The 27,927-nt window shown below is 35.3% G+C and overlaps 2 protein-coding genes and 1 long non-coding RNA gene across 12 annotated transcripts; 2 read left to right on the forward strand and 1 right to left on the reverse strand.

Annotated features, from left to right (window-relative positions):
• Window positions 1-10,531: 10,531 nt before the first annotated feature.
• On the reverse strand, window positions 10,532-12,773 carry LOC9315043 (patatin-like protein 2). Its single transcript, XM_021029685.1, has 6 exons — window positions 12,425-12,773; window positions 11,959-12,327; window positions 11,713-11,874; window positions 11,104-11,406; window positions 10,855-11,027; window positions 10,532-10,759 (listed from the first exon to the last, which is right to left on the reverse strand). The coding sequence occupies exons 1-6, from the start codon at window positions 12,560-12,562 to the stop codon at window positions 10,681-10,683; spliced, it is 1,224 nt and encodes a 407-aa protein (XP_020885344.1). The 5' UTR covers window positions 12,563-12,773; the 3' UTR covers window positions 10,532-10,680.
• Window positions 12,774-19,912: 7,139 nt separating this feature from the next.
• Window positions 19,913-22,069, forward strand: LOC9316878. 9 transcript variants are annotated; one of them, XR_002332349.1, is made up of 7 exons: window positions 19,913-20,086; window positions 20,265-20,413; window positions 20,900-20,970; window positions 21,335-21,433; window positions 21,506-21,625; window positions 21,714-21,768; window positions 21,860-22,069. It is a non-coding gene; the product is annotated as an uncharacterized LOC9316878 (long non-coding RNA). The 9 variants fall into 9 exon arrangements; XR_002332351.1 differs by having other exon boundaries at window positions 21,381-21,433; XR_002332352.1 differs by having other exon boundaries at window positions 20,917-20,970.
• A 1,220-nt stretch (window positions 22,070-23,289) lies between these two features.
• LOC9315044 (protein WEAK CHLOROPLAST MOVEMENT UNDER BLUE LIGHT 1) lies at window positions 23,290-26,510 on the forward strand. 2 transcript variants are annotated; one of them, XM_021027903.1, is made up of 3 exons: window positions 23,290-23,464; window positions 23,847-24,472; window positions 24,554-26,510. In XM_021027903.1, exons 2-3 carry the CDS (start codon window positions 23,867-23,869, stop codon window positions 26,384-26,386), a joined length of 2,439 nt encoding a protein of 812 aa, XP_020883562.1. In that variant the 5' UTR covers window positions 23,290-23,464; window positions 23,847-23,866; the 3' UTR covers window positions 26,387-26,510. The 2 variants fall into 2 exon arrangements, with proteins under 2 accessions (XP_020883562.1, XP_020883563.1); XM_021027904.1 differs by having other exon boundaries at window positions 23,856-24,472.
• Window positions 26,511-27,927: the final 1,417 nt, after the last annotated feature.

Genomic DNA, 27,927 nt, shown 5'->3' on the forward strand with positions numbered 1-27,927 from the left:
ACACCTAAATCCAGAGTTATAAGTAATTTGCAACAATCTAATTCATCTAAAAACCAGACATCAGTTCCTGTGAAGTCAATATTTGGTAGGGTATTTACAGACATAACAAATTTGACTCCTGTGGTTTTAGAAGAGTCTCTTTGTCCTAGAGGGAAAAATTTATCAGTAACTGATACAGGTAAATCATTATATTGATCATTCTGCTAATTTTTTGATGTTTAAAGTTTTGCTTATGTTTTTCTAAATGTACAATTTGCTTCTTTTATAATTATTTTTTAGGTTCACTTGATGAGAACTCATATCTAACACCTGTTTGTCTTAGACAATCATTGTCTTGTCAAGAACCATACTCTTTATATGGTTCCAATTACTGCATCCATTCACCACTCTCAATGCCAGGATTATATAAATTCAACTGGTATATTGATAGTATAGAACTAAATTATTCGTGTTTTTGTTATATAAATTTGACTTATGTATTAAATGTATCCTATAATATACTGCAGAATTTAGTGGATGTTTGATAAATGATGGATCAAATTTAGCTGATATACCGATTAAACAATCAACCTCATCGCTGGACAGCAAAGATTTCTTAACTTCTATCAGATCCGAAGCAATCAAATGTGAGCAGTATTTATCAACATAGCTTTATTTTTTTTATGTCTTTGGTTAGATACTCTTTTTTTTATCATACTCATATAATTACTTATATACAATTTTCAGCAATATTGGCAGATGAAAATGTTCAAAAGGAAGACTCTTTGGAGGGATCTCAGATACCACCATGATTCTCCTCTGTTTCAAAATAAAGCCTGGTTAATTTGTGGAGATTTTAATGAAATTCTTGAAGGGGATGATCATTCTCTACATGATGTTTCACCATCAAATCCACCTAGGATGAGAGATTTTCAAGATTTGGTCAGATATTGTGAGCTTACATATATGAGTTATCAAGGGCAGCGTTATACTTGGTGTAACAAGCAACAAGATGGAGTGATTTGCAAGAAGCTTGATCGGGTGTTGATAAATCAAAACTGGATTCAGCAGTACAAGGAATCGTACTCGGTTTTCGAACCAGGGGGTTGTTCTGATCATTTAAGGTGCCAAATTTATATAACAGAGAAAGTGAGTAAGATAAGGAACCCGTTCAAGTTCGTTAACACCACCACAAAGTTTCTGGGATATCACAGAGAATTACAAGACAAATGGCAGCTGGCCCCGCCTCTGTTTCATTCCACTTCTGCGATGTATAAGCTGTCTAAACAACTGAAAGGAATTAAGCCAATGCTGAGAAAGATGGGGAAACAAATGGTTGGTGACATCACCATGAGAACCAGAGCAGCTTATAGCATTCTTTGTGACCTGCAGGCGCAAACTATGGCAAACCCAACTCCACAGGCGGTTAATGTGGAGGCAGAAGCATATGAGAAATGGAAACGCTTGTCGGATATTGAAGAGAGATACTTAAAGCAGAAAGCTAAGTTACATTGGATGGTAGTTGGGGACCAAAACAATAAAACTTTTCATACGGCTGCGAAGCTCAGGGACATACGGAATAATATCAAGGAAATACACTCTGAAGATGGTCGAATTGCAGATACTCAAGAGAGCATTAAAACTGAAGCGGAAAGACACTTTAAAGACTTCCTTTCAATAAAACCTCAGGATTATGTTGAATGGTCGTGCGAGGATCTACAAAGCATTCTTGATTTCAAATGTGATGACAATGATAAGAGTATGCTCACGAGGGAAGTAACAGAGGAAGAAGTCAGAAAGGTGTTATTTGCAATGCCAAACAATAAGTCTCCAGGTCCTGATGGATTTACATGTGAATTCTTCAAAGACTCATGGTCAATAGTGGGGAATGATTTTGTGGTAGCAATCCAGTCCTTTTTTTAAGACATGATTTTTACCGAAAGGAGTCAACTCTACTATTTTAGCCCTAATCCCAAAGAAAAAAGAAGCACAAGTTATGAAAAACTACAAGCCGATATCATGCTGCAACTTTCTCTACAAAATCATCTCCAAAATTCTGGCAAACCGGTTAAAGATTATTCTCCCCAAGTTCATCACCTCAAACCATTCTGCTTTTGTTAAAGATAGATTGCTAATGGAGAATCTCTTACTCGCAACAGAAATCATCAAAGACTACCACAAGGACTCTATCTCTTCGCGATGCGCGATGAAAATAGATATATCGAAGGCTTTTGACTCAGTGCAATGGAGTTTTTTGCTGAACACTTTGCGGGCTCTTGATTTCCCAGAGCAATACGTAAGCTGGATCCGAACTTGCATATCCACAACTTCATTCTCAGTTCAAGTAAATGGAGAACTAGCGGGCTATTTCGAAAGTGAGCGAGGACTTCGACAAGGCTGCTCACTTAGCCCTTACCTGTTTGTTATTTGCATGAATGTGCTCTCTCTCAAGATAGACAAAGCTGCAATGGACAAGAGTATCGGGTATCATCCAAACTGTAAACATCTTAAACTCACCCATCTCTGTTTCGCCGATGATTTAATGGTGTTTGTGGCTGGGGATAAGAAATCTATCAAAGGAACTCTCGAGGTATTTGATGATTTCGCAATCTATTCGGGCTTAAAGATCAGTCTAGAAAAATCAACTCTGTATATGGCGGGTGTTCCCGCAGCCATTAAAGAAGACATTCTTCAAGAATTCCAGTTTGAGTATGGCTTGTTGCCGGTTAGATATCTGGGACTGCCGCTATTAACACGCATGATGACCTCGTCGGACTACTCTCCGCTGCTGGAGAAGATACGGTCTCAGATAAGCACATGGACAGCGAGAACACTTTCTTTCGCCGGGAGATTGCAACTACTCAGATCTGTCACGTTTAGCCTTACTAATTTCTGGATTGCAGCGTTTAGACTGCCTATAGCCTGCATTCAGGAAATAGACAAAATGTGCTTTGCTTTTTTGTGGTCAGGTCCCTCCTTGAACAGTAAGAAAGCAAAGGTTGCATGGGTTGATGTTTGTACACCAAAGAGCGAAGGTGGATTAGGGCTTAGATCCATTGAGGAAGCAAATAAGGTCAGTGTTTTGAAGTTGATTTGGCGCTTATTGTCGGTAAAAGGGTCCTTATGGGTGGATTGGGTGCAAAGATATTTGATTCGTCATGGTTCCTTTTGGGCTGTCAAAGAAAACACAACATGCGGCTCTTGGATATGGAGAAAAATGCTTAAGTACCGCGACATGGCCAAAAATTTTCATCGGGTAGAAGTAAGGAGTGGAGAAACCACGTCTTTTTGGTATGATTCATGGAGTAACTTGGATTGTCTCATGGAGAAGCTTGGGGAACGGGGCTGTATTGACCTGGGGATTCCTTTAACCAGTACAGTAAAGGAAGTGCTGACTATGACTCGTAGAAAGAACCATCGACAGAACATCCTTAATCTGGTGGAAGAAGAAATTCGAAAACAAAGGTTAACCCAGAGAACAATGGACCGTGATATAGCATTGTGGAAAGGGAAGAATGGCTGCTTTCGTAAGAAGTTTATAACAGGAGAAACATGGTCGTTGCTGCGTATTGCTAAGCCACCGATGGAGGGACATAAGGAGATATGGTTCTCTTATGCAACCCCAAAATATGCGTTTCTTACTTGGCTGGTGTTGAAAAACAGAATCTCAACGGGGGAGAGAATGTTGAAATGGAATAGTAATGTGAATCCAAGTTGTGTTTTTTGTAATGCACAGATGGAGACAAGGGAACACCTATTCTTTACATGTCATTACTCAAAACAGATTTGGAGGACTTTGGCAAAAGGTATTCTCTTAAACAGATTCTCGGAGAGTTGGAGGGAGATATTGAAGATACTTGCAGAAAACGTACTTGACAAAACAAAGAGCTTCTTGCTAAGGTATATTTTCCAGAACTCCATACATTCGATTTGGTGTGAACGGAATAGAAGAAGGCACGGAGAGCAGCCCTCATCGATAGAGGTACTTGTGAAGATGATAGATAAAAATGTCTGAAACCGGTTGAGCACGATCCAAGGAGGTGGAGACTTGAGATTTGAAGGTGGCATCCAAGTTTGGTTTGAATCAAGGCAATAGAGTTTACAAGATAAAAAGTTATTTTCAATTTGTTTTTTGAAAAGTTAGCATTCTATATGTATAAACGTTTATTTTTCTTCTGAATATAATTTAACATTAAATTCAAAAAAAAAAAAAATGTTCAAAACCTTTCATCAGTCAGAATAAGCCAATCTTATGCTAAACTTGGAGCAGATACCTTTTTATCCGACATAAAAAGAGAAGCTACAAAAAGTAAGTTTTTACTAAAGTTTGGTTTTTGATATTGTATTTTAATATTCAGCTTATTTCACATAATATTTATTTTCTAAATCTATTTGCGTTTTGGTTAGACACCATCATTCAGTCTAATTCAGGAACCCAGACGGTAAAGTCAGCTAAGAAGAGAACTGCTAATAGGGTGTTAGGAGACATATCAAACCAACCTGATAGCAGAAGACGACATGAGCCACTTGGGAGCAGTGTATTATATTCTGCACAAAACAAAGAAAATTATACACCAAACTGTGAGTATATATTTGATTTCATTTGCAAATATTAATATCAATAACAAAATCTTTAAATGACATTAAACATAAATTTACCATTTTATGCAATTTCAACAGTTGAATATTCAGAACAGCAACCAAAACAAAGAAAATCTAAGAAGACTCCAAATTTGGAAGATTGTCGTGTAAATTTATTTGACTCGACACCTTTGAAGGTAATAATCATCTTCTATATAGTTTATATTTGGCTTTGGATTTTTAATTTTTACTAATAAAATTTTGTTGTCAAACAGAAGAAGAAATTTCTGATCTAGAACAGGAATATGATGTGAGTAGTCAAGAAGATATGGGTTCTGATAGCAAATCTGGATATGAAACAGAATTATCAGTTGAAACACATGAAGTAATACACGTTCAGAATAAGAGGGGAACATGTAGTAAAGAGAGAAAAGGAATTAGTCTTAAGCGAAGGAAATATACTAAAAGAGCATCTAACCACATAAAAAGAAAAACAGGTTACTATTAACAAAACTCATATGTCCATAATTTCAGTGTTTACATATGAAAAAATTATTAATCTGTTTTTATTTGATTTTTTTTCAGAAGCCCTCATTGACATTCCTTATTTAGATCACGGTGGTCCAAAATGGAAATGTCAATACTGTGGTGCTATGATGAGCGTGTTAACAAAACAAGAAAAAGCTAGAAACCAAAATTCTCTCTTTGCTGTCTTAAGGGAGCAGTTAAATTGCCATTTCTTAAAGAAGCACCTGAGTTAATTAGAGAATTGCTGAGTAAGGATGATGCACTAAGCAGGCATTTCTGTGAGAATATCCGAGCTTACAACATGCTATTCAGTATGACTTCCCTTGGCGGTAAAGTTGATAGATCTAATCCACAGGGAAAAGGTCCTAATCAGTTCCAACTACATGGAGCCAATTATCATTTGACTGGTAGTATGATTCCTGGTGAAGGAAATTATGCTAAATTCTCACAGCTTTATATTGTTGATACTGAGAATGAAGTTGATAACAGATCTACTGTCATGAGGTACCATATATATTTAATATTATTTATTACTAATTTTTAGTTGTGTATTATATTAACTTTTATGGTATTTTCACTAATTTAGCATCCATTCAATTTATGTGAGTGTAGCAAGGGAAAAAATCCAAAGAAAACAACAATCAAGAATCAAGTCAGAAAGGACCTCATTGCAAAGCTCATCAAATTGTTGGATAATAGCAATCCCTACGTTGAAAATTTCAGGATGGCAGAAGATAAGTTGGATAGTAATGATGGTGAACCGTTCTAAATGAAGATTGTTAGTGATAGGGTAGGAAAAGATGGAAGAACTTATTCCAACCCTACAGCGTCTGAAGTTGCAGCATTGATTCCCGGAGATTTTCGTCCTGAAATGCCTACACGTGATATTATTGTTCAAGATAAGAAAACAGGACAGCTTTCAAGAATAAGAAGTTCATCCTTCTTATGTCCCAATGCAATATCCTCTAATATTTACTTATGGTGAAGATGGATTTAGACCAGGAATAGAATAGGGATATACAGGCAAAACAGAAAACAATCAAACAAGTGTATAAGTATGAGGCAGTGGTATGCTTTCAGAATACAAGAGAGATTTGATGAAGCACAGACGCTACTACGTTCAAAGCATTTGTTCCAACAGTTCTTGCTAGATGGATACACAACACTGGAATCCAACAGGCTATCCTATATTAAGTTTAACCAGTCTAATCTGAGATGTGAGAATTATTCTACTCTTAAGGCTGCCTCAGAAGCTGGAAACACCAACATGGGTGAACAAGGTAAATCAATACGTATTCCGTCTTCTTTTACTGGTGGACCTCGCTATATGTTGAACAGTTATTATGATGCTATGGCTACGTGTAAAATGTATGGTTTCCCATACCTGTTTATAACATTTACATGTAACCCCAAGTGGCCAGAAATAACTAGATATTGTAAAGAGCGTAAAATTAATACGGAACGTTGAGTGGTGTAACCAATCCAGTTCTATCAAATACTTATTTAAGTATATTAACAAAGGACAAGATCGTGTAGCTATCGTTGTTGAACCTAAGGACAAGAATACTGATACGGAGAGTGGATCAGCAACTGGCAGTAAAGAAAAAAATAAAGATGAAATCAAAGATTACTTCGATTGCAGGTATGATATAATATTCCTTAGGGAATATATCTACTATATCAGTTCTATAATTTCAGTTTGCAATAATTTACATTTTTTTTCCCTTACTAAATAGGTATGTTTTAGCTTCTGAAGCTGTTTGGAGGATATTCAAATTCCCCATTCAGTTTAGGACTACACCTGTGATGAAGCTTTCTTACCATCTACTTGGAAAGCAGCCATTATTTTTCGATGGCACCGAGAATATTGATGAACTATTGGATAGAAAAGCAAACGAAGATTCTATGTTTATGGCTTATCTTAATCTGAATAAGGAGAATGAGTTTGCTAGACAGTTCACTTACGCAGAGATTCCTCAATATTTCACTTGGGATGGATAGAATAAGCAGTGGAAGCTTAGGGAAAGAGGTTTCTGTATAGGGAGAATAAACTATGCCTCCATTAAAATGGAACCAGAATATTACATGAGGATCCTTCTTGGGATAGTAACTGGTCCAAAGAGTGATGAAGATATCAGAACATACAAAGATGTTGTGTATGAGACATACAAGGAGGCATGTTTGGCACGTGGTATTCTAACAAACGATCAAGCCTATATTGATAGTATAGTGGAAGCAAGCTTATTTTTCTTTGGAGATCATCTTCGTAATTTCTTTTCTATGATACTTCTGGATAAATGTCTTGCAAGACCGGAGTATGTGTGGGAAATGTGTTGTGGAATTTTAACGGAAGACATCGAAACAAAGAAAAGAAATCAGTACAACAATCCAGGTTTGTTGAGATACAATTTTGTTTTCCGGTGGTTTGCTTGCTTTCCGTTTCTGTTATAACAAAATCGTGTTTTTCGTTTTTACTCCAGATTTAGTATTAACTGATGCTGAAAAAAGAAATTATGCTCTTTAAGAGATAGAAGATATGTTGTTGTGTAATGGGAGCACTCTGACAAACTTCAAAGACATGCCTAAACCTACTCAAGAAGGTATAGATCATTCAAACCGTTTTATTACAGAAGAAAAAAACTATAACCGTGATAATTTGCGAAAAGACCATGATGAGTGGGTTAATAAGATGACTTCTGAGCAAAAAGGCATTTATGATGAGATCATTGGTGTTGTTTTAGAAAACAGTGGAGGTGTTTTTTTGTTTATGGATTTGGCGGAACCGGTAAAACTTTCATGTGGAAAACTCTATCTGCCGCAGTTCAAATGAGGGGTTTGATTTCTGTTAATGTCGCGTCTAGCGGGATTGCTTCTTTGTTGTTAGAAGGTGGTAGAACTGCACATTCTAGGTTTGGTATCCCTATTCATCCTGATGATTTCACAACATGTCATATCGTGCCTAACTCAGACCTTGCTAATATGCTTAAGGAAGCATCTCTTATCATATGGGATGAAGCTCCTATGATGAGTCATTATTGTTTTGAATCATTGGATAGAAGTCTAAATGATGTTATTGGAAATGTTGATGGAAAGCCATTTGGTGGTAAAGTTGTTGTTTTCGGAGGTGATTTCAGATAAGTACTCCCTGTAATACATGGTGCTAGTAGGGCAGAGATTGTTTTAGCTTCATTAAATTCATCTTATCTCTGGGAACATTGCAAGGTCCTCACTTTGACAAAGAACATGCGTCTTATGGCTAATGATTTGGAAAAAGATGAGGCAGAGAAAATTAAGAGTTTTCTGATTGGCTCCTGGCCGTTGGTGATGGTAGAGTTTCAGAGCCTAATGATGGTGAAGTTCTCATCGATATTCTAGAAGAGTTACTGATTAAAGATGTAAATGATCCTATTGAAGCTATTACCAAAGCAGTTTACGGAGAATTGGATTTGTTGCAGCCTAATAATGATCCTAAATTCTTTCAAGAGAGAGCTATATTGTGTCCAAGAAATAGTAATGTCAACACCATCAATGACATCATGCTTGAGAAACTTAATGGTAAGCATTAAGTATTAATACTAAAATCTTTAACTGTAATGTATAAGAAACTTATCTAACAAATTTTCCCTAAACAGGTGAAGCAATGACTTATTTAAGTGCAGATTGTATTGATCCTCAGGATGGCGCTTCATTAAACAATCCTGTCTTCACACCTGATTTCCTCAATAGTATCAAGCTTTATGGTTTGCCAAATCACAGTCTAAGCCTCAAGATTGGTGCACCGGTTATGTTACTGAGAAATATTGATCCAAAAAATGGGCTATGTAATGGTACTAGATTGTAGATAACGCAGATGGTAATCATATACTTGAAGCCAGAGTGATTACTGGAGATAGAATCGGAGACAAAGTGATAATCCCTAAATCTCAGATATCACCTTCAGATACCAAATTGCCTTTTCGCATGAGAAGAAGACAGTTTCCAATATCTGTGGCTTTTGCAATGACAATAAACAAAAGCCAGGGACAATCACTTAAAGAGGTAGGGATTTTATCTACCTAGAACAATATTTTCTCATGGCCAGCTGTATGTTGCCTTATCAAGAGTCACTTCAAAAAAAGGTATGAAAGTTCTTATTGTGGATAAAGAAGGAAAAACTCAGAGTCAAACAATGAATGTCGTCTTCAAAGAGATCTTTCAGAACCTAAGGAATTAGGATAGTTTTAGTTTTTTTGCTTCTGTTATTTAACTTTGCAGATGTTTTGTAGTGTTTTTTAAAACAGCAAGTTCCTTTCCGCAGTCATTTTAATCCAAACATAATCAGACTCTCTTCAACTACATTAGTGTAAGTAACCAGAGTTCATTTTCTAGACAACATATGTCATGTTTTAACATTTACGACAAAATCAAGAAAGCTTAGTTCAATTATAACTCTGATTGAGACAAACAACAACTTCAATTTGTGTCTAAACTGAAACAACAGATCCAAAACTAACCTTATAGAAATGATTATTGGTTTAAGTGTCGTCGATTAGAGAAATTTGATCTGCAAATGGTTTCATTCAGGTTATGTTCTTCATTGATCCCCTCTCCCAGATTTCTAACAGAAACCAATTCATCATCTCAAGTGCCTTATCCGAATCCTATATGAAATCTGAAAAAGATAATTGATCACAGAATCGAGATACTGATTAGTGTCTCAAATTATTACAGATGCTAAATTTTCTTGAAACAATTCAATTGAATTAGAATGAAGCTTACAAATTTAGAAGAATTGGCGCAGAGAACATGTCGATTGATGTGAGCTTATGATCGGATAATCAGCTTCTTCGGTATCATCGGTAAAGCTTAAGCATGTCAATGGATGTTAACTTTCGGTGGAGAACGAGAATCATCGTTCTCATTTTTTTTTTCTTTTTCTTTGTCTTAAAATACACAACTTATATTTCTTTAATTTTTTAAAAATTGAATTTTAATTTTATTTGTTTACTTTATCTTCAATTTTTATAAAAATAATTATAAATGTTAGAATCTTTGTTATGCTAAAAACAAATTCTCTTCAAAACTATATAGTAAAAGAACACTTATAATCACAAAAACAATTACACCACTTTTACTATTTCACATTTTAAAAACTACTTTACTTATATTAAGATTACAAACACATTTTATAATTAATACACCTATTTAAATACATTAAATCACATTCTTCTAATTACTAAATAACAACCAACCAATAAAAAATACCAATTATTAGTTATAAAGGATTAAATTTAAAAACAAATTTTATAAATTATGTTTATAAAACATAATCAACTACTTAATAAGAAAACCGCACAAAATCTACGTCCGCGGGATACCGCGGGTTAAATCCTAGTTATGTAGTAAAATGACCAAACATTTTATATTGATTTTTTTTTGTCTGCCAATTCCTTGCATTAGAACGGAGGTACAAATCTAACATCTTATATTTGACTTTATTCAAACGTACAAGTGACCACAATGTGGTGCAACCTTTTTATTAATATAAATCCAAACGTGCATTAGTAAAACAAACGAATCATCAACAATTGATAAAATAAAATAATGATCTATTTAGATCCTAATTGGAGCTTTTGCATGAGGTGATCGCATGTCTCGGATCTTCTTTTCTTTTGAAAGTATTCCTGCTAACCTTCACAGCCAAAATTTAAATATATTAGCAAAATATTGTTAACCACGTAACTATGAATGATTAAAGCTATCGAATGCAAAAAATAGGCCACTTACTTTATAAGAGCATGTTCATTAGTCGTTTCATAAGCATTTTCGTTACAACCCGAGTCTAGGTTGACTCTTGCAACAGGTTTTTTGAGTAGTTCATCTCCTGTCTTGGCGAGAATGTCAAGATTCTCCGCGGTAGCGATATCAACAGAAGCAGCATCCCCAGTTAATGTGTCATCCTATATAATTGATACCCATATCTTAGGAATTATGGCGACAAAGAAAAATAAATGGTTAGTGCGTTGATTTTGATACCTGGATGCGAATATAGTTGGCTTCGGAATGAAGAGCTTGAAAAACGGCAGAGAGATGGAAATCAACCATGTCGGAGCTAGCTTGCGAGAAAGCATCAATGATAGGTGTAGAGTTGTCGTGTGTTAACCAACTCAACAATCCCCAACCAGCTACTTCTTTAGCATTGAATTTTTCTTCGGCTTTATGATTTCCGGTTCCAAGCGAAAGCACAAGAAACCTTCCGTAATCATTTGGTCTTATTGGGAAAAAATCACTGCTTCCCCTTGTGATCTCATTCGTTACCTCCCCAATGGCCAGCAAAGCCTATATTCGACATAACCAATATTTGATATATTACTCAAGAGTTTTAAAGAAACATTTGTATCGACTATTATAAGAGAGCCTATACTTGACATAACCAATATTTGATAGATTATTCAAGATTTTAAAGAAACATTTGTATCGACTATTATAAGAAATTCCTTAAGTGAAAAATGAAATATAGGCTATCATTGTGTTTTATCTTATAAAAGAATAATTCAATTATGTTTAAGATAATAAGTCTATAAATGTTGATATTCATCGTATAGAAACCCTATTGCGACATAAATCAGATCTCTAGAAATTTACCGGGTTGTTAGCTGCAACTCCACCATCAATAAGATTGTATTCTTTAACGTTTCCGGTTGAATCTTCAACTTTGAAGAAATGGGCAGGCAAGTATGTAGGGGCAGCTGAAGTTGAGATGGCAATGTCAGCGAGGGTTGCGTTCTTGAGAGGATGATTTTTTACCTATAAAATAGTCATATATATTATACCAAAGTTTTGTTAATTAATATATTGTAATTCCAAAAATAGAACAAGCTATAAACAAACCTCATAACTACTAAAGATAGTAGGTTGAAGATACTTGATATCGAACGTTGGAATGACAACGTTGGTAAGTGTTTGACTCAACTTTGTATCACCCAACTTAGCGTGGATAAGCTGATGAAGGTATTTACCGTCATATTTCGGACCAGTCAAGGACTTCACAAGGTTTTTGGCGGCCGAGAATGGGAAATGATCTTGAGGGAAGATCTTTGGACATTGCTCAAGATAGAAATCTTTAATCTCAGAGGCTGCAAACAAGGGTCGGCCTTCCTTATTAGGCGCGGTGAGCATGGCTGTAACCAGACCACCAGTGCTTGTTCCTGCAATTACATCAAAGTAGTCTGCAAGCCTTGCTTCTTCTCCATCCAATTTCTATGCATTCATGTATATATATATATATATATATAGAGTTAAAACAAGAATAATGTTATAAACATATTATATGTGTAGTTAGGTAGTACATATATACCTGAAGTTCCGACTCGAGAAAACCAAGGATAACGGCAGGGATTAGCCCTCTAATGCCACCACCGTCGATGCTGAGGATTGTAACTAAGTTTCCATAGGTCGGGGGCTGGAGTGGAGATTTGGGGCTGTCCATTTGCATCTTACGAAATAAGCAAAGTAATTATGTATTGATACTTTTGTTTTTTTTTGTTAATGGATATCTATGTATTGATACTTGAGGAGATAGAACTTTGATTATGAGATATTATGAGTCGTTAACAAACTCTATGTATTTATAGGACACAAGTGGCTGCTGTTTCAAAGTTAGACCATGTCTTCATTCTTAGGATATTCACTCGTCAAATGAACTGGCATAGCTTCATCCGTTTGTATTGAACTCTAATTTAATTGGTTCTTGATTTCTTCCTTTGTAGACAACATGGACTTTTCGTGAGCCTCTTTACTTCTTCCACATTAAGACCATGTCAACCCTTTTCCTGATTTTTTTTGTTCAAATGAAATAAACTTCCCCATATTTTCGGGTTTCTTGGTATGTCACTTTTTCTAATGAATTATCAGTTTTGTTTTTTGTTTAGATCCTGACCACTAGTTCACACGCAAAGGATCGTTCTTCTAGTCACCTAGAGATGTTCATGAGAGAAAACAACCTACGTTGTAATATAACTGCTAATTATACTTCCAACAGTGAATTTTATTTATAAATTAAACAACAACGAAAGCATGCATGGTCAATCATCGGTCATTGAAGTTACTTTACTTTCAATATATTATGGGTAAAGACAGCTGTGTCATGGGATTTTTTGAAAAGATCAATGCCGTGACAAATAGAAAGTTACAAAATATATCTTTTAGGGCAACATTAAAAAGTCTTTAGGATTTTAGCCGCCACTCAATACTTATCCCATCACTGCAACTTACATTGACCAAAAGAAGTCAATTAGTACATCAACATTTTTTCTCATTTAACACCCTTAGTTTAATTTACTATAATAATTTCAAATAATATAAATGTACATTTTTCCCTGAAAAAAATACTTTTGTTCTTTTTAAATCCCCCAAAATTCAAAAATAAATATGAAATTATTTATTGATAAACTTAATTCGAAGTTTTTGTTTATGTAATATTGGATCATTTAATAGATATATACTTAAAGTCCATCTAACTATACATATATATATATATATAATATGTATAATTCGATGTAATTTGTAAAATTATAAATGATTTTAAAACCTATAAACCATCTGGTAGCTGTGAGAATATTAAATTGGAATTGTCACTTATGGTTAGTCATGTGAGAAAATTTTGGAAGAGATTTAAGCTAAATTTATTGGTTTATATAATTTTCTTATGGTTGAACATCACAGTTATAAAAATAAAAATAAACTAAAAGTGATTTTTTTTATTTATTCAAGCAATAACTTATTGATGTGGATGTTTTATTACAAGAATATAAAGTATACATAGTATCTTTTTTTTTTTTTGGCGGTGACACAATATTAAAATTTCGTAATATATTTTTGGAACTATTGACAAACCAAAAATGTAATCGCATATAATATTATTATATTTTTCGCAAAAATCTAACTGAGAAATTTTGTGAACAGTATACTTTTTTTCCTTTCAAATCACATGATTCGATGTTGATATCCTCGAATATCTTTTTTCAAGACATTTGCAGTCTTAGCAAAGTTGAAATTTATTCATAATTGATTAGATGAAATTCTTTGTAGATTAAAAAGATGGAAAACAAAGTTTGTCACTTTATACTCACAAACCAATGTGAAGTATTTACAATTGGTTGTTTTTTGGATCCAAACTACGATTGAAAAACACCAATCAAGCCCATACTATCCCAATATAAAATCATGAGTCGTAGTTGTAATTTTTTTTTTGTCATCTGAATTTTATTAAGAACCCAAGGTAGAATACGAGTTGAAATAAAAACGCCGGCGGACTAACGAAATGTCCCCAGAAACTTAGCCCAAAAGAGGGAAGCAAAACCCCAACAGAACGGGGAAACTATTTACACCAGCAATGAAATCAAACGAAGAGACAATATATCTAAAGAAAATCATCCGTTAAGGAAACAAGAAGACCTAAACACTAAAATTGCGCAAAGAAACCAAAAACTCTCACTAAGCTTTTCCAAAGAAACTGTGAACGCCGGAAGCACCAATAAGATCGGATAGACCTCACACCGAAGTCAAACCAGTAGCAAAACCGTAAGGGAGGAAAGCAAGAAGCCACCGATAGGAGAGACACAAATACAAACACCATCACACCTTACCAACCGGACCGAGATAGCAAAATGCACTAGGGACAAGGCAAAAACCTTGAAAATCGACTAGAGATAAGCCAATTAAGATCAACAGTTCTTACACGCGGCCACTCGTCGAATGCAGCTTCAACACACCTACATACAAAAAGCTGATGACGTCCTCGCAAAAGAAGAACTAGAGATTGAATCCATTGCTTCGCCTAGAACCTAACTCCAAGGAAGATAGGCTAGTAGGTAGCTCAGCAACAAAATACCATCAAATTGGCCAACACCAAGAACGAAACCAGACCAAACTGCAACCACGAACAAGTAAAAGAACGCAATAGAGAGGTAGAGCAAAGATCTAAAGAGTAAATCCACAAACAGAGTCACCACCATCGATACAAGTCTCACAAACAAACACAAAATCTACGAGAAGACCAATGAGACAACGAGACTGAGCCACCTAAGTTCAAATCCGATCTGGGAGGGGAAGAACCGTACCGTCGAGGATGTCCATCAACAACCACAAAAGCAAAGGAACCGATAGATCCAACATATAAGCGCCAAGACACCACTCAGAGAAGCAACACACCTCTCCGATAACCTTCAGATCCATCAATTAAGTGCTCCCCCACCAAAATTTTGCAGATCTAAAACCAAGAAGACATCAAAAATTTCTCGTCGAAACACCACTCTTCCACAGCCGACCAAAGCACATACAAGGAAAGGAAAAGGAGGGGAGACCGACGCCGGCACTAAAGGAGCCGCCACGCGTCGGTCAGATCTTGGTCAAGACGGTGAGGTTGATGAGCGGCGATAATTAGGTAGATGTCAAGTTTCCAACTGGAGTTGTAGCTGTAATTATTTTGACTTTTTAGGTTTGACTATTAAAAATCATATGCAAAGAAACAGTTACATTTTTTTTTTTTTAGCTACATTTTATTTAAGGGTGAATTGCAAAACTAACCGATTTCCAAAATTGAATTAATAAAATAACACTATGAATCTAGAAATTAAGAAACTAACGAATGTGGGCTGGGAAATGTCCACTCTATCCTTACTTTGTGTATGCGCAAGATAGGAGAGAAATGAAGTTGGTCGGGTCAAAACATGATCGGAGAAGCGATTGGTGAATGTGATTGGAGTTGCTTCTTCGGTTTTCTCAGCCTATCTAATTAAAAAAAGGATTATTTTGTTGTTCATCTTTTCTAGATCTGTGTTAGTTAAGTTGATGTAGACAAAGAGGTGAGAGGTGAAAGGTGTACAATGAATAGAGGGGTAGAATAGTCTTAATATATAATATACAGAGAATATCAAAACAGTTTTTTTTTTAGGTTAGTTCTTTAATTATTAAATTTTGTTTTGGTTATAGATCCAAATTTTCCTTTATTTAATCTAATGTTTTTTCCTCAATCAGTGTATGTTATATTTAATGCTTATATATTATTAAAAGTTTGTATGTTTAAATAGATCTCGCATTTCATATATATGTCATTTATATCATCAGTTTGTCATTTTCGTTGGTTTAAAGCATGAACTTTGGAGCTAGTGATTTAAATCCTTATTTTATGTAGATCTGATGATTTAAATCCTAAATTTTATGTTGACTTTCAATTTAATCACGAATTCTCGTTGACTAAGCCAATTGAGACACATTGTTAACTGGCTAAACGGAGCAATCGAACGAAGAGAAAGATGGAAACCATGTTGGTGCATAAGAAAAATTATGTGATGGCTTCGATGTGCCAGTTATGCGATGACTTTGTCTTATTGATCCGTTTAGCCAGATAGCGATATGCCTCAATTAGCTTTGTTAATAAGAATTCATGATTAAAATGAAAATTAATATAAAATTAAGAATTTAAATCACCAGGTCGAGAATTTATGATTTAAACTAACAAAAATGGTAAAGTGATGTGTTAAATGACATTTTTCCCTAATTTGTATGTTTTAAAATTTGCAAACTGTTATATATTATATTATTCAGACCAAGTGGAACCCAAAATCAATGAATAAGTTTGATACGGCATATCATCAATCTCTCCAATATGATTAGTAACTGAGTGAATCTGTATCAGAACAGACACCTTAATTTGCCGTCATCATCTTATCACAATGATCCGATTAGCTGAATTATTATTATAATTTTTACTTTTTGAAATTAAATGCTTATTAATTTATTTATTTATAATATGATTAAAGAGAAATTCATCTTAATCAAGAAAGAGGGTATTGAAGGCTTTGAGCCATTGAGAATAAAAATGATGACTATGTGGTATGTATCCATTGGGTATTTGATCTTTACTACTATCTCGTTAAACTGGGTGTATATGATAATTTACAAAAGCTAGTTTTGGGCCGTTGATTAAGGTAGCAATTGGGCCGTTGACTACGGATCTACTGAAATGTGGTTCTATTTAGGTTGGATAGTTTGAGTTTCAGGTAGTTTGGATTAGGCAGGCGACAAATATCCCAACCGAGAATTCTGCACCGAGATTTTTGGTTTTCGGTTTGGCTTCAATAAGGAAAGCTAGCTGAACCGATCATAACCTTTGTAAATCGTGTGAGGTTACCTGAAATTTTTGGTTCATTTGAGGAGAACCGAACGGTTAACCGAGGTCTTCTTCTTTTTCCTTTTCTTTCGTCGGATCTGCTATTTGTATCAGCCGCTGTCGAGCTTCTAACGTTTCACTGAAAGCCAATGTTTTTACTAGGCTTGGCCCAACTTTTTTTTTTTTTTTTTTTTTTTGACAACCCATTAATTGATATATCAAACCAAATTACTCAATAAACCGATTTTAATTGAAACGAACCAAATTAACCAATTTTAACCGAGCAAATCTAAAAATTTTGGTTTATTTTGATAAAATTTGATTAACCAAAATAAACCGAGACCCGACCCGAATAGATTATTTATTCGGTTAATTTCAGCATTCATTTCAATAACAAAAATAAACCATAAACCGATTTAACCAGCTCAGTTCCATTTATGTCCGTACCGTTAGTTTGGATATAGAGATTCATGATGCAGCGCATCTTCACATATGTTGGGCCTCGCTCGAGCCCATCACGTTGTCGGTTTCATTAAACCGACTTCAACTGTTTTGTTATCTTTTAGATTTGTTCTCATCGTTATCTAGGATCTCTTTTGTTAGGATTAGGCTTTAGTTTATTTGGCTTTATCTACTTCACCTCTATAAAGAGGAATCGCAGCTCATTGTAAAGGACACTTTTGATATTGAATTCTCACAGAGTACGTTTTTAAGAGCCTTATTCTTAAGGTCCTGCAAGGAGGACTTGCATCCACTTGTTGTAATCGTTCTTAGAACCGATCACAACAACCCTTTTCATCTCTCTCTTCTCCTTTTCATCTTCTTCTTCACGTTTCTTACTCCTCTGTTTTGGCATCCTTAAAACAGATCATCCTCTTCTCCTCTCTTTGCTTCCGCCTCCCTATCAATTCAGGAACCATATTAGAACGAAAGGAAATTGGATTGGTTTCAGTTCGGATAGCTATTTGTTCGGGTCGGTTTGGATAATAAATTAAATAACTTTTTCGAACCAAATTTTTTGTTAGTTATAAATTACAGAAAAAAAACAGAAAAATATCTTAATTACCAAAAACTAACCGAGATATTCAAACTAACAGAAAAACTAATTGAACTAACCAGAAGTAATCGAACAAATATAAAATTTCCGAACTAATCGAAAAACTAACTGAAAAACTAAAATGTGAGTTTCAATTTCGGATAGTACGGTTACCTAATTGGTTTTTTGAGTAATACTCGAACCAAACCATCCAATTTGATTGGTTCCAAATGACAATATTCGTTCGGTTATTTTGCACCATCCTAAATCGAACCAAACCATCCAATTCGGTTTGGTTCGGTTTGGATATTACCCCTTGGAATAAACAACTCAATCATCAAAATACATATGTAATCACACAGAAAGATTGTTACATATATTTATAGTGCTCTAGGACATTTTTCATCGACATAATGTCCTACAATGTAAATTATGTAAGATATTTCAGTGAAGAAGTATTAAAATGAAACACATCCATTAGTTAAGTTTGTGATGAGTATGATTCAAAATATATTTGGGAACCTGGCCGACCATGAGATAATTTGGGCTAGAAACAAAACCAAATTAACGGGGTCGGCCCTAAGATAAGTTGAGATTAGAAAGCGAAGAGAGGGTTTGTGTTTGTGTATGTCGATGTAAGAGCATAGAAATCTTCAAAGTTAAGACTTAAGAGTCGTGCAGTAGGAGGATATAATAAAAAATAGAGTTTTTTTCTTAATTAGGCAGGCCCACATGAAAGAATATTAGATACTTTGTAATGTTTTGGGCTTACGTTTCTTTCACTCCCTATATAGACTATATATATAAAAAAAGTTATTTATAAATAGGCATGTTAAATTTTGGGGCCACAACAAAAGTTTCACTAGACTGTCACTACAAAAAAAGTCCACATTGATAGCAGTAGACGATAACGCATTTTCCTGACCTGCTATAATAGATGAGTTCGTGATTTTGGTTACTTTTTAATAGCACCTGATAAATGCTAAAACCAAAAATCCTTAAACGGGAAACAAAAATGACCTATTCCGCCAACACTTAGCAAAACTTTTCACAAACATTTCCTTCTTTTACCCAAAACGTATTGAGAACTTCTCACGGACTTAGACCATCTGCATTGGGGGATCACCCCCCCTGATCTAAGCATTATTTAAATCCAAAAAAATGGGTCAATGGGCTTAAGATCAGGAACTGGGCTCTTGACTTGGATCTGTTCTTGTGGGTGTTGCGGGGTGACGTGGCATTTGGGCATTGGTTGGAATATTCAACATATTTGGAATAAATTTGGATAATAAACTATGTATTAATTAGATAAAATGTTTTTGTGCTTTTATTAAGTAATATGTTTGTTTGTTTATTGTTATTTATATTTTTAATGTTTTTTTCATAAATATTTAGTATTGTATTTTCACTTTTATTTTCAGTTTTTCATAAATTTGGCATTTGCAATTTATATGTTATTTTTAAATGTTTTAATAATTGTAAAATCTTAATTTAATTTAGATTATTATATTATTAAGTCTTAAGATCTTACACATGTTCTCCCACTAATCAACTTCTAAACAAAAGATCTAAACACATGATCTTACATTATTTTAACATTATATTCTCTATAAGAACACCGTCACATGATCCCCATGATGCCCTTAGACCTAAAAAAAAATCGATTCTCACAGACTTAGTGGTCTCCCTCTCTCATCCTTTCGATCTCACTGTTCTCACTCTATCGCTACCATTTCCATCACTCTATCGGTAACGATGGGTCTATCAACAAATCTCCATAGCCTCAACCTTCGATTCCACTTTCTTCACCGGTCTTTGTTCTTTTCCATCCTAATCCCATCTAATTCATCAAAAAATTTCTCCTATACGCGAAATTCCCCTCCATCAAAGCCCAAGCCTCCACTAATTTTGAAAGGGGATCTAGGGTTTTTCTGATTTTGATTGAATTTTGAGTTTATCATTTCGTCTCTAACGAAATTGGTAATGCAGGTGGTAACGGAGGAGTCAAGAAGCCACATCGTTACCGTCCTGGAACCATCGCTGTTCGTGAGATTCATAAATCTAGTGAAGATGAGATTAGAGCCGAGAAGAATCCTCGCCCATTTGATGAAGATGATATCGCTCTCGTAAAGAATTATGTAAGCGTTTCTCTGGAACCTTATTTGAGTGGTGTTTCAGATTTTGTCGATTTTTACTCAAATTTTCTAGGTTTGGTTTCTTGAATGTGATAGTTTCGTCTCTTTCCTCTAGAGTAATTTTGAGCTAGATTTGTTCTTGATTGCCATTTTATGAGCATGAATTGTCTGTTTTGTTCAATTTCATGCTATTTACTTACTTTGTTTTCTCATGAGTTTCGAGCTAGATTTTGTGCCTCACTGTTTGAATAATTCAAAGTTGAAACTTTCATAATATGAGTCATATACTTTGTTGTATCTTTTAGCTTGCTTGTCGGATTTTGAATTTCAGGTTTGATTCATTCAGTCAATAGATTATTTTCTGTCAAAGCACTATGTTAACAGGTTTAGTTCGCTCCTTTTGGATCAATACATGTTTGGTTCCAGCTCTTTAATGATCGTGAGAGGTTTAGATATGATGCATATTTTCAATTACAAAACATGATGCAGGTTTTCACAAGATGCAGGTTTTCACAAGATGCAGGTCTTCACATGTGTAGGTTTTAACATTATACATAACGGTACCCACCATCAATACTTTGTTTAATGGCTTATGGTTGTGAACTTGTGATGCTAACGTTTTCTATTAAAAAAATATGGATGTCTTGATTTAGCAGGGATGATCCGTTGATGATGTTTATGTTTAGTCAGTAACTTCTACTAATTTCAGAAAGTTTTTGTCACTATGTGCATGTCTCCTTTGGTCATTGATTCATACGTGTGTTTTGGCCACAGTTTTTTCTATTTGTTTGCGGTTTTCTTTTTGTCTAGTTCTTTCAATATCCAGAAGCCAAAAGAGAAGAGCTTCTTTTTAGAGCTAGAGCTTCCTATATCTAGTATTCATCTCTTTTTTTTTAACCTCCTTAGTGTATTTTGTGTTTTCAGTGTTCTCATAATTTCTGTGGATCTGGTTGTTGTTGTTGTTGTCTAGAAGTTCAAGTTGTGGAGACATGTGACTGAGGCTAAGAAGAAACATTCAGAGAAGTAAAACTCGTTTTGCCTTACCTTTGACTTGAATGTATTGTTTCTATATGTGATATTGTTTTTGTTTTTCAGGAAGGTGACGAAGTCTGATGAACCTAAGCCAAAAAGACTTAGAATAGCCAAGGATACGAAGAAGAGCTCTTCTACCTTAAACATGCCCAAACGACCTCTTACGGGCTTCTTTATCTTCGTGTAATGTTCATCATTTCACACTTACTTTTGTTGATAGTTAGTTGTTTAGTCTTTGGGGATTATGCTGATGTTGCCTTTCACTTTGCAGGAATATATTCTGTCATTCTTTTTGACGAGAGCATCTAAGTTCTCTCATTAAGGATGTAAGACTTTAACTTAGCTGATTGCTATGCTTGACTCCTATGTAAAGTGTTTATGAGATTTACCAAACTGTGTATTTATATATGATTGTAGGTTGCAAAGATCGGTGGTGGAAAGTGGACGTCTATGACTGAGGAATTGAGTTGCTTTATTATCTTGTTTCTTTGTTAGTTTCATAGCGATTTGTTTCTCTTTGTAGTTTATCTCATAAATTAGTACTTTGTTGTGTAAGAGTAATAGTTAGATTTTTTTGTATAAGACTTGTTATATATGTTTTGTGTAATGAATATTTTTGATAATTTATGTAATAAAAAGAAATTATATATAAATCCAATAAAATAAATATTGCAAAACAGGGTTCAAAAATGCAAATTAAATAAAAATCAAATTAAATTTATATAGCGGAACAATAATGTTACAACATTTTATAAAACAACACTAAACGTGTGTTACAGTAAAATATATTATAGCATTCGATTAGCGCTTAAATATATAGACATTTAATAACATGCCAAAAAAACGTTATCGTATGTGGGGGTCTACCATAACAGGGGCCTAAAATAGCATTTATGAAAACACTATCAATGACATATTATAGCTCTTCTCTCGTGTTAATAATGTAGATATTTCTTGTAGTGTGTGTCCAAGACCGGCCTTCATCGGAAATGCAATCATTTATCATCGTTTAAGTGTTTATAAAGTTACTTAACATTGTTGATGGCAGTGAAAAAACCAATATTTTGAAAGTTTAAAGAACTTCACAAATCCAATATTGGGACCAACAACACACTTAAAACTGATCCTCTAAATTTAGAGGAAGAGAAAGAAACAAATATGCAAATGCAATTGCAAAATTTGCTTCCTCTTTTGATGTGTTCTTTGGTTTTTTAGCCCCACCTTGGTTAATATCACTGATAAAATGTGAGAAAAATGTACTTTGTTAAATATTAATCTAAATATGGTATGTTTGACGAAAAAATAAAATTACTTAAAATTATATAATTAGTAACATCATCTGTTGTAATTAAAAAAACTCAACTAAGTTGTGATAGGCTACTGTTGTTTGAGATGACCAAAAATTGATTCTCCACATGTATTTCCAAGTCAATTCTTTCATTTAGCGGGTTTGGCCATTGATGTAAAAAGACACATATTCTTTTGGGTTTAATGTTGTTAGTCTGAATATTTGTTTAAAATTCTTTTAATTAAAAAAAAATGAAATTTAAACGAATTATAAAATTTGATACAAACTTGTTTTCTATACAAACTTGTTTTCTATCAAATCCGGGTCGGGTAATGTAACTCAAAACTTGATACGACCCTCTCCACTTTGCCAGCCTTGTTCATCTAAAAATAAAACGAATTCAGTTTTTGTTGTTGTATGGGTCAAGCAGTTTGGTTTAACAACTTTTATACGTGGAGTGGACCTGGACCAATGGACACCGAGAGGCCATAAAGGAAGCACCTAATTTTCTTTATAAAAAACTAATCTAAATAACAAAATAAGTAAAATAAAAATAAAAAAGAACCCAAACAAACCGAAAATAATGAAAAGAGAGAGAGAATGACAGATGGATAAAGAAGATGAGGATGAGAGCTAGCTTCATGATTTGTCTCCGCGACCGCAATTATCTCTTTCTAATTTCTGTCTGAAATAATAAATTAACTTCTTCTACTACCTCCGATCATCATCCTCCGGTAAGAAGACTTCTCGGCTCTTTCTTGATTCTTCTTGATACAGCTTTTTGTCGGCTTAATCCAACTTTGTCTTTTTCATATTTATAATTTTTTTCTCCAGCTGATAAATTCAGAATTCTTGTTTATTATTTGAATTTCTAGAAAAAAATCATTGTTCGTATTTATCTTAAATCCTGGAATTGATTATTAACTCACGTTTCTGATTTGTTTACATAAAAGATGAAAAGCCGATGATCAACAAAGATTATAATATGTTTGATTCTTGAATTCCATATTTATTTGATTTGAGTATGTTTCACTGAAACTAGAATTTGATCAACAATGATGTTTTATATTCAATTTTTCTCAATTGTCTACAATTTCAATATTTTTGTTTTTGTAGTAATTTCAGGTAACAGGCGAATGGAGGACTTAAAAACTGTTGAAGCATCTGATGTTGTTAGTGACAACGTTGAAACAGTAAATCCTGAGTTGATCGAATCGGCCATTCGAGAATCTTACACACAAAATGTAACAAAGGTTGATAATATTCCACAATCTCAAACTGATACTGAAGAGACTCAACAATCTCAAACTGATGACACTACCGGCAATACGAAAATTTATGTCGATGACACGTTTTCGCCATCCAGTTTCTCTAATTCTGAAAAATCAGTTACTGCTCCTGTTGCTGCAACTGTTGCGGGGTTCACTGGACAAGATAGTACGAGTACAACAATCGTAGAAGAAGTGATGGAGCAAGGTGAGACTGGTTTACCTCGTGTGAGGATTACCGAGGCTGCGGTGGGTACAGCAAGAAATGGTGGTTCACCTAGAACGGTATCATCTCCTAGACCACACTTGTCTCCTAGATTTTCAGGATCACCGGTGAGCACCGGAACACCGAAAAATGTGGACTCACATCGAGGTTTAATCGACACTGCAGCGCCATTTGAATCGGTTAAAGAAGCTGTCTCAAAATTTGGAGGAATTACAGACTGGAAATCTCACCGAATGCAAGCGGTAGAGGTATACTACTAACGGATACATTGGTATTATTTCTCGTTTTTGTTGTCTTTCTTGTTCATTTTTTCGTGTACGTTATGGCAGAGACGCAAGCTTATAGAAGAAGAGCTTAAAAAGATCCATGAGGAGATTCCTGAGTACAAAACACATTCGGAAACCGCTGAGGCTGCAAAACTGCAAGTGCTTAAGGAGCTAGAAAGCACAAAGAGACTCATAGAACAGTTGAAGCTTAATTTGGAGAAGGCGCAAACAGAAGAACAACAGGCGAAGCAGGATTCGGAGCTTGCTAAGCTAAGGGTTGAAGAGATGGAGCAAGGAATAGCTGAAGATGTCAGTGTTGCAGCTAAAGCGCAACTTGAGGTGGCCAAGGCGAGGCATACAACAGCAATTATAGAGTTGTGTTCTGTCAAGGAGGAGCTAGAAACTCTGCATAAGGAATATGATGCGCTGCTGCAAGAAAAAGATGTGGCCGTAAAGAAAGTCGAGGAAGCAACCTTGGCATCAAAAGAAGTTGAGAAGACAGTTGAAGAACTTACCATAGAGCTGATAGCTACAAAGGAGTCACTGGAATCAGCACATGCTTCTCATTTAGAGGCGGAAGAACAGAGGATTGGAGCAGCCATGGCCAGAGACCAGGATACTCACCGCTGGGAGAAGGAACTGAAGCAAGCGGAAGAGGAACTCCAAAAACTGAACCAACAGATACATTCTTCGAAAGATCTAAAATCGAAGCTTGACACTGCCTCAGCACTGCTTCTTGATTTGAAGGCGGAATTGGTAGCTTATATGGAATCCAAGCTAAAACAGGAAGCGTGTGACTCAAACACAAACAGTGATCCTTCGACAGAAAACATGAGCCATCCAGATTTACATGCAGCTGTTGCCTCTGCAAAGAAGGAACTTGAAGAGGTCAATGTCAATATCGAGAAAGCAGCTGCTGAAGTGAATTCTTTGAAACTAGCCTCCTCTTCCTTGCAACTGGAACTCGAGAAAGAAAAGTCTACTCTTGCCTCAATCAAACAAAGAGAAGGAATGGCCTCTATAGCAGTTGCTTCTATAGAGGCTGAAATTGACAGAACGAGGTCAGAAATAGCTTCGGTTCAGTCAAAGGAGAAAGACGCGAGAGAGAAAATGGTGGAGCTACCCAAGCAACTTCAGCAAGCAGCAGAAGAGGCTGATGAAGCAAAGTCGCTTGCTGAAGTTGCTCGTGAAGAGCTTCGAAAGGCGAAAGAAGAAGCAGAGCAAGCAAAGGCTGGAGCCAGTACAATGGAGAGCAGGCTATTTGCTGCGCAGAAGGAAATCGAAGCAGCTAAAGCTTCAGAGAGGCTGGCCTTAGCTGCCATCAAGGCTTTGGAGGAGAGTGAATCAACATTGAAAGCTAATGACACCGAATCTCCACGAAGCGTTACACTTTCACTAGAAGAGTACTATGAGCTCAGCAAACGTGCCCACGAGGCAGAAGAACTGGCGAACGCCAGAGTAGCAGCGGCGGTTTCAAGGATCGAGGAAGCTAAAGAAACAGAAATGAGAAGCTTGGAGAAGTTGGAAGAAGTAAACAGAGACATGGATGCGAGAAAGAAGGCATTAAAAGAAGCAACTGAAAAGGCTGAGAAGGCGAAAGAAGGGAAGTTGGGGGTGGAACAGGAGCTGAGGAAATGGAGGGCAGATCATGAACAAAAGAGAAAGGCTGGTGATGGAGTCAACACTGAGAAAACCCAAAAAGAAAGCTTTGAAGGAGGAAAGATGGAGCAATCACCTGAGGCTGCTGTTTATACCTCCAGCCCAAGTGAGTCATATGGAACAGAAGATAACTCTGAAACCAATCTGTCTCCACAGACCAAGTCTCGAAAGAAAAAGATGAAGCTTTCTTTCCCCCGTTTTTTTATGTTTTTGTCAAAGAAAAAGTCACATAATTGACTTCAGTTTCAATTCAAACACCTAATTCTCTTTGTCTGTGTCATCTATTGGAGCTTTTCTTCCAGAAAGAACTCCATTTGAACAAGTATATTGTGATGTAAATGGTCCTTTTTTTTCATTGTAAGCGAGTCCTCCTTTTATCAAAAGAACAAACGTGACGAGGAAATAAAACAGGGGAAATCCCAAAAAACAGGTGATAGAATGCTAAATTGGAGGGTAGGAGTAGACTCATTTTGCGTATTCTGTCGGGAGCCCTTAGAGACCTGCAGCCATTTGTTTTTTACATGTCGATACTCGAAAGAGGTGTGGTCGGGACTGGTTCGTAAGCTTCTTTCTCGGAAATTTTCAACAAGCTGGGATACTGTTCTCAAGCTACTCACAGATAAATCCTTGGGAACGGAATGTCTCTTCTTGACAAGGTATGCATTTCAACTCACGGTTCACTCACTTTGGAAAGAACGGAATAGTAGACGTCATGGCGAAATCCCAACAGCATCAACACATCTGGTCAGAGGGCTAGAAAAACAAATCCGTAACAGATTATCCTCCATTCGCGAGCAAAGTGATCATCGGTATGATGGGTGTATGGCACTCTGGTTTGCATCACGATAAGATCGATCTCATCTCTTTTGGCTTTGTTTTATATAAGCATTGTATTATAACCTTTTCAACATAAACGCTGCACTCGATGTAAAACATTTTTTTTCCGAATAAATTTTACATTCTATTCAAAAAAAAAAAAAAATCCCAAAAAACTCCATTTAATCATTTTTTGTAGGTGCGAGTGAACAGTTTTTGGGTACTAGGTGTTGACCTGCACCATGCGCGGGATAAAGACTTTTCTCGGTTCTTCGGCAAAATATCAACATTTTGGTTAAATCTACCAAGTTGAATATTAATATTAAAATAAAAATACTCACATGTTATATTGTTTAAATTATTAGATTCTTTGAGAGATTTTGTAGATAACATTGGAATAACAGAAACAATTTACTTAATCAACATCCATCATTATATTAAAAAATCAATGCAACGATAAGTAAGAAAACACAGAAACCAAAAGTTCTTATTGAAAATTCCATAAAACCAAGAGAATAATCTTTGATATTAGAGATTAACTTTGGGTTACTTAATGATCGGTGAAAAACTCTACATTAACGATACTTTAGCACAATTATGATTGAACATAAATTTAGTACACGAACCTGATATACTAATAGTAATGGTTCCTAAAAAAGTTTTTTTAATATATATATAATCTTAGTAATATATATATATATAATACAATATTATAATATAAACGAATATAATCTTAGTAAGATCTTAGTCCCTTGATGCATTTCGTGTGGTTGATTGCATGATGAGTATCACTACAGGAAAACAAGCCTTTTGCGACTACTTTTTGTGACTCTTTTGTTGGTCGCAAATATTTGCGACGATATTGTTACCAGATAGTGACTCTTTAACGACTACGTTAAAAGTAGACGCATATTTGTCGCCAATTTACGACGCCAACGATTAGTCAGAGAATGGTCATAAAT

Source organism: Arabidopsis lyrata (genome assembly GCF_000004255.2).
Source record: "Arabidopsis lyrata subsp. lyrata unplaced genomic scaffold ARALYscaffold_4, whole genome shotgun sequence".
NCBI classification, from domain to species: domain Eukaryota; kingdom Viridiplantae; phylum Streptophyta; class Magnoliopsida; order Brassicales; family Brassicaceae; genus Arabidopsis; species Arabidopsis lyrata.